The sequence below is a fragment of the Oncorhynchus gorbuscha genome, linkage group LG13, assembly GCF_021184085.1.
Source record: "Oncorhynchus gorbuscha isolate QuinsamMale2020 ecotype Even-year linkage group LG13, OgorEven_v1.0, whole genome shotgun sequence".
In the NCBI taxonomy this organism is placed as follows: Eukaryota; Metazoa; Chordata; class Actinopteri; order Salmoniformes; family Salmonidae; genus Oncorhynchus; species Oncorhynchus gorbuscha.
This window is the reverse complement of record NC_060185.1, coordinates 1,831,608-1,842,754: the sequence shown is the minus strand read 5'-3', so window position 1 is coordinate 1,842,754 and position 11,147 is coordinate 1,831,608. Positions and strand designations below refer to the sequence as shown.

Below are 11,147 nucleotides of genomic sequence, written 5' to 3'. Positions count from 1 at the left end.
GTCAAGGCAGCAGCTACTCTTCCTGGGGTTTATTATGGATCCCCATTAGTTCCTGCGAAGGCAGCAGCTACTGAAAGGGAAAGAGAGATTCCTGGGGTTTATTATGGATCCCCATTAGTTCCTGTCAAGGCAGCAGCTACTCTTCCTGGGGTTTATTATGGATCCCCATTAGTTCCTGCCAAGGCAGCAGCTACTCTTCCTGGGGTTTATTATGGATCCCCATGAGTTCCTGCCAAGGCAGCAGCTACTCTTCCTGGGGTTTATTATGGATCCCCATTAGTTCCTGTCATCTACCCTGGGGTTTATTATGGATCCCCATTAGTTCCTGCCAAGGCAGCAGCTACTCTTCCTGGGGTTTATTATGGATCCCCATTAGTTCCTGCCAAGGCAGCAGCTACTCTTCCTGGGGTTTAGTTCCAGCAACTACTCTTCCTGGGGTTTATTATGGATCCCCATTAGTTCCTGCAGCAGCTACTCTTCCTGGGGTTTATTATGGATCCCCATTAGTTCCTGCCAAATGCAGCAGCTACTCTTCCTGGGGTTTATGAAGAGAGAGAGAAAGAGAGAGAGAGAGAAGAGAGAAATATGGATCCCCATTAGTTCCTGTCAAGGCAGCAGCTACTCTTCCTGGGGTTTATTATGGATCCCCATTAGTTCCTGCGAAGGCAGCAGCTACTCTTCCTGGGGTTTATTATGGATCCCCATGAGTTCCTGTCAAGGCAGCAGCTACTTTCCTGGGGTTTATTATGGATCCCCATTAGTTCCTGCCAAGGCAGCTACTCTTCCTGGGGTTTATTATGGATCCCCATGAGTTCCTCTTCAGCTACTCTTCCTGGGTTTATTATGGATATTACTGGATCCCCATTAGTTCCTGCCAAGGCAGCAGCTACTCTTCCTGGGGTTTATTATGGATCCCCATTAGTTCCTGCCAAGGCAGCAGCTACTCTTCCTGGGGTTTATTATGGATCCCCATTAGTTCCTGCCAAGTCAGCAGCTACTCTTCCTGGGGTTTATTATGGATCCCCATTAGTTCCTGTCAAGGCAGCAACTACTCTTCCTGGGGTTTATTATGGATCCCCATTAGTTCCTGCCAAGGCAGCAGCTACTCTTCCTGGGGTTTATTATGGATCCCCATTAGTTCCTGCCAAATGCAGCAGCTACTCTTCCTGGGGTTTATTATGGATCCCCATTAGTTCCTGTCAAGGCAGCAGCTACTCTTCCTGGGGTTTATTATGGATCCCCATTAGTTCCTGTCAAGGCAGCAGCTACTCTTCCTGGGGTTTATTATGGAGCAGCTCCTTCCTGGGGTTTATTATGGATCCCCATCCTGCCAAGGCAGCAGCTACTCTTCCTGGGGTTTATTATGGATCCCCATTAGTTCCTGCCAGCAGCTACTCTTCCTGGGGTTTATTATGGATCCCTATTAGTTCCTGCCAAGGCAGCAGCTACTCTTCCTGGGGTTTATTATGGATCCCCATGAGTTCCTGCCAAGGCAGCAGCTACTCTTCCTGGGGTTTATTATGGATCCCCATGAGTTCCTGTCAAGGCAGCAGCTACTCTTCCTGGGGTTTATTATGGATCCCCATTAGTTCCTGCCAAGGCAGCAGCTACTCTTCCTGGGGTTTATTATGGATCCCCATGAGTTCCTGCCAAGGCAGCAGCTACTCTTCCTTGGGTTTATTATGGATCCCCATTAGTTCCTGTCAAGGCAGCAGCTACTCTTCCTGGGGTTTATTATGGATCCCCATTAGTTCCTGCCAAGGCAGCAGCTACTCTTCCTGGGGTTTATTATGGATCCCCATTAGTTCCTGCCAAGGCAGCAGCTACTCTTCCTGGGGTTTATTATGGATCCCCATTAGTTCCTGTCAAGGCAGCAACTACTCTTCCTGGGGTTTATTATGGATCCCCATTAGTTCCTGCCAAGGCAGCAGCTACTCTTCCTGGGGTTTATTATGGATCCCCATTAGTTCCTGCCAAATGCAGCAGCTACTCTTCCTGGGGTTTATTATGGATCCCCATTAGTTCCTGTCAAGGCAGCAGCTACTCTTCCTGGGGTTTATTATGGATCCCCATTAGTTCCTGCGAAGGCAGCAGCTACTCTTCCTGGGGTTTATTATGGATCCCCATGAGTTCCTGTCAAGGCAGCAGCTACTCTTCCTGGGGTTTATTATGGATCCCCATTAGTTCCTGGCTACTCTTCCTGGGGTTTATTATGGATCCCCATGAGTTCCTGCCAAGGCAGCAGCTCCCCATTATGGATCCCCATTAGTTCCTGTCAAGGCAGCAGCTACTCTTCCTGGGGTTTATTATGGATCCCCATTAGTTCCTGCCAAGGCAGCAGCTACTCTTCCTGGGGTTTATTATGGATCCCCATTAGTTCCTGCCAAGGCAGCAGCTACTCTTCCTGGGGTTTATTATGGATCCCCATTAGTTCCTGCCAAGTCAGCAGCTACTCTTCCTGGGGTTTATTATGGATCCCCATTAGTTCCTGTCAAGGCAGCAACTACTCTTCCTGGGGTTTATTATGGATCCCCATTAGTTCCTGCCAAGGCAGCAGCTACTCTTCCTGGGGTTTATTATGGATCCCCATTAGTTCCTGCCAAATGCAGCAGCTACTCTTCCTGGGGTTTATTATGGATCCCCATTAGTTCCTGTCAAGGCAGCAGCTACTCTTCCTGGGGTTTATTATGGATCCCCATTAGTTCCTGCGAAGGCAGCAGCTACTCTTCCTGGGGTTTATTATGGATCCCCATGAGTTCCTGCCAAGGCAGCAGCTACTCTTCCTGGGGTTTATTATGGATCCCCATTAGTTCCTGCGAAGGCAGCAGCTACTCTTCCTGGGGTTTATTATGGATCCCCATTAGTTCCTGCGAAGGCAGCAGCTACTCTTCCTGGGGTTTATTATGGATCCCTATTAGTTCCTGCCAAGGCAGCAGCTACTCTTCCTGGGGTTTATTATGGATCCCCATTAGTTCCTGTCAAGGCAGCAGCTACTCTTCCTGGGGTTTATTATGGATCCCCATTAGTTCCTGCGAAGGCAGCAGCTACTCTTCCTGGGGTTTATTATGGATCCCCATGAGTTCCTGCCAAGGCAGCAGCTACTCTTCCTGGGGTTTATTATGGATCCCCATGAGTTCCTGCCAAGGCAGCAGCTACTCTTCCTGGGGTTTATTATGGATCCCCATGAGTTCCTGCCAAGGCAGCAGCTACTCTTCCTGGGGTTTATTATGGATCCCCATAAGTTCCTGCCAAGGCAGCAGCTACTCTTCATGGGGTTTATTATGGATCCCCATTAGTTCCTGTCAAGGCAGCAGCCACTCTTCCTGGGGTTTATTATGGATCCCCATTAGTTCCTGTCAAGGCAGCAGCTACTCTTCCTGGGGTTTATTATGGATCCCCATTAGTTCCTGCCAAGTCAGCAGCTACTCTTCCTGGGGTTTATTATGGATCCCCAGTAGTTCCTGCCAAAGCAGCAGCTACTCTTCCTGGGGTTTATTATGGATCCCCATGAGTTCCTGTCAAGGCAGCAGCTACTCTTCCTGGGGTTTATTATGGATCCCCATGAGTTCCTGCCAAGGCAGCAGCTACTCTTCCTGGGGTTTATTATGGATCCCCATTAGTTCCTGTCAAGGCAGCAGCTACTCTTCCTGGGGTTTATTGTGGATCCCCATTAGTTCCTGTCAAGGCAGCAGCTACTCTTCCTGAGGTTTATTATGGATCCCCATTAGTTCCTGCCAAAGCAGCAGCTACTCTTCCTGGGGTTTATTATGGATCCCCATTAAAGCCATAGAACCTGGTTGGTTAGCGACCTGCAGATTCATGCAGGGTAGTAACGTCATGAGTTGAGATTATGGTTCATTGTTTAGCTAGCAAGCAGGACACCACTAATCTAAGGGTTGTTCCACTCCAGACCACAGGACACCACTCATCTAAGGTTGTTTCAACTCCAGAACACAGGACACCTCTCATCTAAGGTTGTTTCAACTCCAGACCACAGGACACCACTAATCTAAGGTTATTTCAACTCCAGAACACAGGACACCACTCATCTAAGGTTCTTTCAACTCCAGAACACAGGACACAGTGAAAGAGAAGAAGTCAGGCCATCATGAAGAAAATAGCCCCTGTAACTTTGAGAACAACTAATATTTCTTTATTGCCTCCATCAATCTAGTTGTCTAGCTGTCCCATTGATTCTGTGATTACTGGTGTAATATGTTGTAGGATTGTGAATGTCACTACAGGAAGTAGAGAATGGAATCAATACAAGGTCAGCTGAACCCGTCTGCTCCTACAGACAGAGGCTGTATCCCCAATGGCACCCTGTTCAGAGCCATAGGGCTAAGAGCCATAGGGCTCTGGTCAACAGTAGTGCACTGTATAGGGAATAGGATGCAATTTGGAACACACACACAGACAGGCTCCTGGTGACTCTGGGGGAAGAGAGGAGCATCAAAGTAGATTGGTCCTATGCTGCATCAAGACGCAGACTATGGGTTCACTGTCTGGGGTCCAGTCAAGTCAGTCAGAAAGAACAATAGTTTCCACTGATGGCCAGACGATCACATCTCTTCTCCTCGGATAGTAATTCTGCTGTCTTGGCCTTTCGCTGTTTGGGAATGGTGGCAAGGGATCACACTTTGAAAAAGTTGTATATAGTTTTAAACAGATATCGAACAGTCCGATTCATCCCAACACAATACAAATGTGTACAATGCTGCAGCCTATACAACTAAACAACATCGGAAACTATCAGAAAACAAATCAATGTAACTCCATGTAAATGTCTGAGACCCATTAAATCTATGTAACTCTTTGAAACGTGATTAAACTCTCCTGCCACTGTGTCGTTAATCCTATTGTTTGTCTGTAGTGCTATTACGTATTCAAAGATGTACCCTGCTACGTATTCCCTTCTGTTAGTCAGTCAATAAAAAAGCTTTCCTAAAGAACCCCGAGGCGCTGTGGCCTGCGCCTGCTCCTCCCGCTGCTACGGCATAGAATCAGGAATCAGCTCGGTCTATCTGGGCAGACTGGCTTACGAAATGAGCACCTTACGACTGATGAGCACCTTATGACTGCGTCAAAATGAGCACGTTATGACTGCGTCAAAATGAGCACGTTATGACTGCGTCAAAATGAGCACGTTATGACTGCGTCAAAATGAGCACGTTATGACTGCGTCAAAATGGCACCCTAGTCCCTTCATAGTGCACGACTTGAGCCCTACATCCCTACGAGAGAGGTAAAAAAGAGAGGAAGAGTAAGTGAGGGGATGACTGGGTAACAGGTGGTCTAAACGCACTGCATCTCAACGCTAGAGGCGTCACTACAGACCCTGGTTCGTTTCCAGGTTGTATCACTACCGGCCGTGATTGGGAGTCCCATAGGGCGGTGCACATTTGGCCCAGTGTCGTCCTGCTTAGGGTTTGGCCCGGGGTAGGACAATGATGTAAATACAAGTTGTTCTTAACTGACTTGCCTAGTTAAATAAAGGTTAAATCAAATACATAATGTTGTTGATGATCCCTGGGTTACTGTATATAGTCTACTCAGTGGTTATGATGATCCCTGGGTTACTGTATATAGTCTACTCAGTGGTTATGATGATACCTGGGTTACTGTATATAGTCTACTCAGTGGTTATGATGATCCCTGGGTTACTGTATATAGTCTACTCAGTGGTTATGATGATCCCTGGGTTACTGTATATAGTCTACTCAGTGGTTATGATGATCCCTGGGTTACTGTATATAGTCTACTCAGTGGTTATGATGATCCCTGGGTTACTGTATATAGTCTACTCAGTGGTTATGATGATCCCTGGGTTACTGTATATAGTCTACTCAGTGGTTATGATGATCCCTGGGTTACTGTATATAGTCTACTCAGTGGTTATGATGATCCCTGGGTTACTGTTATAGTCTACTCAGTGGTTATGATGATCCCTGTATATAGTCTACTCAGTGGTTATGATGATCCCTGGGTTACTGTATATAGTCTACTCAGTGGTTATGATGATCCCTGGGTTACTGTATATAGTCTACTCAGTGGTTATGATGATCCCTGGGTTACTGTATATAGTCTACTCAGTGGTTATGATGATCCCTGGGTTACTGTATATAGTCTACTCAGTGGTTATGATGATCCCTGGGTTACTGTATATAGTCTACTCAGTGGTTATGATGATCCCTGGGTTACTGTATATAGTCTACTCAGTGGTTATGATGATCCCTGGGTTACTGTATATAGTCTACTCAGTGGTTATGATGATCCCTGGGTTACTGTATATAGTCTACTCAGTGGTTATGATGATCCCTGGGTTACTGTATATAGTCTACTCAGTGGTTATGATGATCCCTGGGTTACTGTATATAGTCTACTCAGTGGTTATGATGATCCCTGGGTTCCCTGGGTTACTGTATATAGTCTACTCAGTGGTTATGATGATCCCTGGGTTACTGTATATAGTCTACTCAGTGGTTATGATGATCCCTGGGTTACTGTATATAGTCTACTCAGTGGTTATGATGATCCCTGGGTTACTGTATATAGTCTACTCAGTGGTTATGATGATCCCTGGGTTACTGTATATAGTCTACTCAGTGGTTATGATGATCCCTGGGTTACTGTATATAGTCTACTCAGTGGTTATGATGATCCCTGGGTTACTGTATATAGTCTACTCAGTGGTTATGATGATCCCTGGGTTACTGTATATAGTCTACTCAGTGGTTATGATGATCCCTGGGTTACTGTATATAGTCTACTCAGTGGTTATGATGATCCCTGGGTTACTGTATATAGTCTACTCAGTGGTTATGATGATCCCTGGGTTACTGTATATAGTCTACTCAGTGGTTATGATGATCCCTGGGTTACTGTATATAGTCTACTCAGTGGTTATGATGATCCCTGGGTTACTGTATATAGTCTACTCAGTGGTTATGATGATCCCTGGGTTACTGTATATAGTCTACTCAGTGGTTATGATGATCCCTGGGTTACTGTATATAGTCTACTCAGTGGTTATGATGATCCCTGGGTTACTGTATATAGTCTACTCAGTGGTTATGATGATCCCTGGGTTACTGTATATAGTCTACTCAGTGGTTATGATGATCCCTGGGTTACTGTATATAGTCTACTCAGTGGTTATGATGATCCCTGGGTTACTGTATATAGTCTACTCAGTGGTTATGATGATCCCTGGGTTACTGTATATAGTCTACTCAGTGGTTATGATGATCCCTGGGTTACTGTATATAGTCTACTCAGTGGTTATGATGATCCCTGGGTTACTGTATATAGTCTACTTGGTGGTTATGTGTTGTTTCCTTCACATGATGCTAGAAGACCAAACCAAAAGTAATATGAAGTTTTGGACAAACAAGTGATGCTTCTTGATAATCAGTGTTTATTCTCCAAAAAAAAACAAATGACTTGCAGGAACACGTGTTTGTTGGGCGGGAATTTGAATTAGTTTGACATTTGGCAATGTTAAACCAACAGGAGCAAATGAAAATAGAAACGTAACAAGTGACAGACTATATAGCTCAGAACGATGTCTGAAAAGAGAGGGAGAGAGAGAAACCCTCCTCGTTCCGGTCTCGTTGGAGGACTTACCGATATTGACCTCGTCGTCCGTCTCTGCGTCTCCTATACACTCAAACTGGAACTCCTGGAGGGACTGAGAGAACTTCTGGACCGCAGTAGACAGATCTGGAGGCAGAGAGGGTCTGTGTCAGTCATAGAGATATACACAGATCTGGAGGCAGAGAGGGTCTGTGTCAGTCATAGAGATATACACAGATCTGGAGGCAGAGAGGGTCTGTGTCAGTCATAGAGATATACACAGATCTGGAGGAACCAGAGAGGGTCTGGGTCAGTCATAGAGATATACACAGATCTGGAACCAGAGGGGTCTGGGTCAGTCATAGAGATATACACAGATCTGGAGGCAGAGAGGGTCTGTGTCAGTCATAGAGATATACACAGATCTGGAACCAGAGGGGGTCTGTGTCAGTCATAGAGATATACACAGATCTGGAGGAACCAGAGAGGGTCTGTGTCAGTCATAGAGATATACGCAGATCTGGAACCAGAGGGGGTCTGGGTCAGTCATAGAGATATACACAGATCTGGAGGAACCAGAGAGGGTCTGTGTCAGTCATAGAGATATACACAGATCTGGAACCAGAGGGGGTCTGTGTCAGTCATAGAGATATACACAGATCTGGAACCAGAGAGGGTCTGTGTCATAGAGATATACACAGATCTGGAGGAACCAGAGAGGGGGTCTGTGTCAGTCATAGAGATATACACAGATCTGGAGGAACCAGATGTTACTGTATATGTACTGTATATATACTAATCAGAATACCATTATGTTACTGTATATGTACTAATCAGAATACTATTATGTTACTGTATATGTACTAATCAGAATACTATTATGTACTAATCAGAATACCATTATGTTACTGTATATGTACTAATCAGAATACCATTATGTTACTGTATATGTACTAATCAGAATACCATTATGTTACTGTATATGTACTAATCAGAATACCATTATATTACTGTATATGTACTAATCAGAATACCATTATGTACTAATCAGAATACCATTATGTACTAATCAGAATACCATTATGTTATTGTATATGTACTAATCAGAATACCATTATGTACTAATCAGAATACTATTATGTTACTGTATATGTACTAATCAGAATACCATTATGTACTAATCTGAATACTATTATGTACTAATCAGAATACTATTATGTTACTGTATATGTACTAATCAGAATACCATTATGTTACTGTATATGTACTAATCAGAATACTATTATGTTACTGTATATGTACTAATCAGAATACCATTATGTTACTGTATATGTACTAATCAGAATACCATTATGTACTAATCTGAATACCATTATGTACTAATCAGAATACCATTGTTACTGTATATGTACTAATCAGAATACCATTATATTACTGTATATGTACTAATCAGAATACTATTATGTTACTGTATATGTACTAATCAGAATACCATTATGTACTAATCAGAATACCATTATGTTCCTGTATATGTACTAATCAGAATACTATTATGTTACTGTATATGTACTAATCAGAATACCATTATGTACTAATCAGAATACTATTATGTACTAATCAGAATATCATTATGTACTAATCAGAATACCATTATGTACTAATCGGAATACCATTATGTTACTGTATATGTACTAATCAGAATACTATTATGTACTAATCAGAATACCATTATGTACTAATCAGAATACCATTATGTTATTGTATATGTACTAATCAGAATACCATTATGTACTAATCAGAATACTATTATGTTACTGTATATGTACTAATCAGAATACCATTATGTACTAATCTGAATACTATTATGTACTAATCAGAATACTATTATGTTACTGTATATGTACTAATCAGAATACCATTATGTTACTGTATATGTACTAATCAGAATACTATTATGTTACTGTATATGTACTAATCAGAATACCATTATGTTACTGTATATGTACTAATCAGAATACCATTATGTACTAATCAGAATACCATTGTTACTGTATATGTACTAATCAGAATACCATTATATTACTGTATATGTACTAATCAGAATACTATTATGTTACTGTATATGTACTAATCAGAATACCATTATGTACTAATCAGAATACCATTATGTTACTGTATATGTACTAATCAGAATACTATTATGTTACTGTATATGTACTAATCAGAATACCATTATGTACTAATCAGAATACTATTATGTACTAATCAGAATATCATTATGTACTAATCAGAATACCATTATGTGCTAATCAGTATACCATTATGTTACTGTATATGTACTAATCAGAATACCATTATGTACTAATCTGAATATCATTATGTACTAATCAGAATACCATTATGTACTAATCAGAATACCATTATGTTACTGTATATGTACTAATCAGAATACTATTATGTTACTGTATATGTACTAATCAGAATACCATTATGTTACTGTATATGTACTAATCAGAATACCATTATGTTACTGTATATGTACTAATCAGAATACCATTATGTACTAATCAGAATACCATTATGTACTAATCAGAATACCATTGTTACTGTATATGTACTAATCAGAATACCATTATATTACTGTATATGTACTAATCAGAATACCATTATGTACTAATCAGAATCCCATTATGTACTCATCAGAATACCATTATGTTACTGTATATGTACTAATCAGAATACTATTATGTTACTGTATATGTACTAATCAGAATACTATTATGTTACTGTATATGTACTAATCAGAATACCATTATGTTACTGTATATGTACTAATCAGAATACTATTATGTTACTGTATATGTACTAATCAGAATACCATTATGTACTAATCAGAATACCATTATGTTACTGTATATGTACTAATCAGAATACTATTATGTTACTGTATATGTACTAATCAGAATACCATTATATTACTGTATATGTACTAATCAGAATACTATTATGTACTAATCAGAATACCATTATGTACTAATCAGAATACCATTGTTACTGTATATGTACTAATCAGAATACCATTATGTACTAATCAGAATACCATTATGTTACTGTATATGTACTAATCAGAATACCATTATGTTACTGTATATGTACTAATCAGAATACCATTATGTACTAATCAGAATATCATTATGTACTAATCAGAATACCATTATGTACTAATCAGAATACCATTATGTACTAATCAGAATATCATTATGTACTAATCAGAATACCATTATGTACTAATCAGAATATCATTATGTACTAATCAGAATACCATTATGTACTAATCAGAATACCATTGTTACTGTATATGTACTAATCAGAATACCATTATGTACTAATCAGAATACTATTATGTTACTGTATATGTACTAATCAGAATACTATTATGTTACTGTATATGTACTAATCAGAATATCATTATATTACTGTATATGTACTAATCAGAATACCATTATGTTACTGTATATGTACTAATCAGAATACCATTATGTACTAATCAGAATACCATTATGTTACTGTAT

The 11,147-nt window shown here is 40.9% G+C and overlaps 1 protein-coding gene across 4 annotated transcripts in view; it reads right to left on the bottom strand.

Annotated features, from left to right (window-relative positions):
- The window catches only part of LOC123992447 (rho GTPase-activating protein 42-like), a 222,029-nt gene that overhangs the window by 179,049 nt on the left and 31,833 nt on the right, over positions 1-11,147 (bottom strand). For all 4 annotated transcript variants that reach the window (XM_046293584.1, XM_046293585.1, XM_046293586.1 and 1 more), the window contains exon 2: positions 7,627-7,722. In XM_046293584.1, coding sequence (XP_046149540.1) covers positions 7,627-7,722 — 96 coding nt within the window. The remainder of the gene's footprint in view (positions 1-7,626; positions 7,723-11,147) is intronic.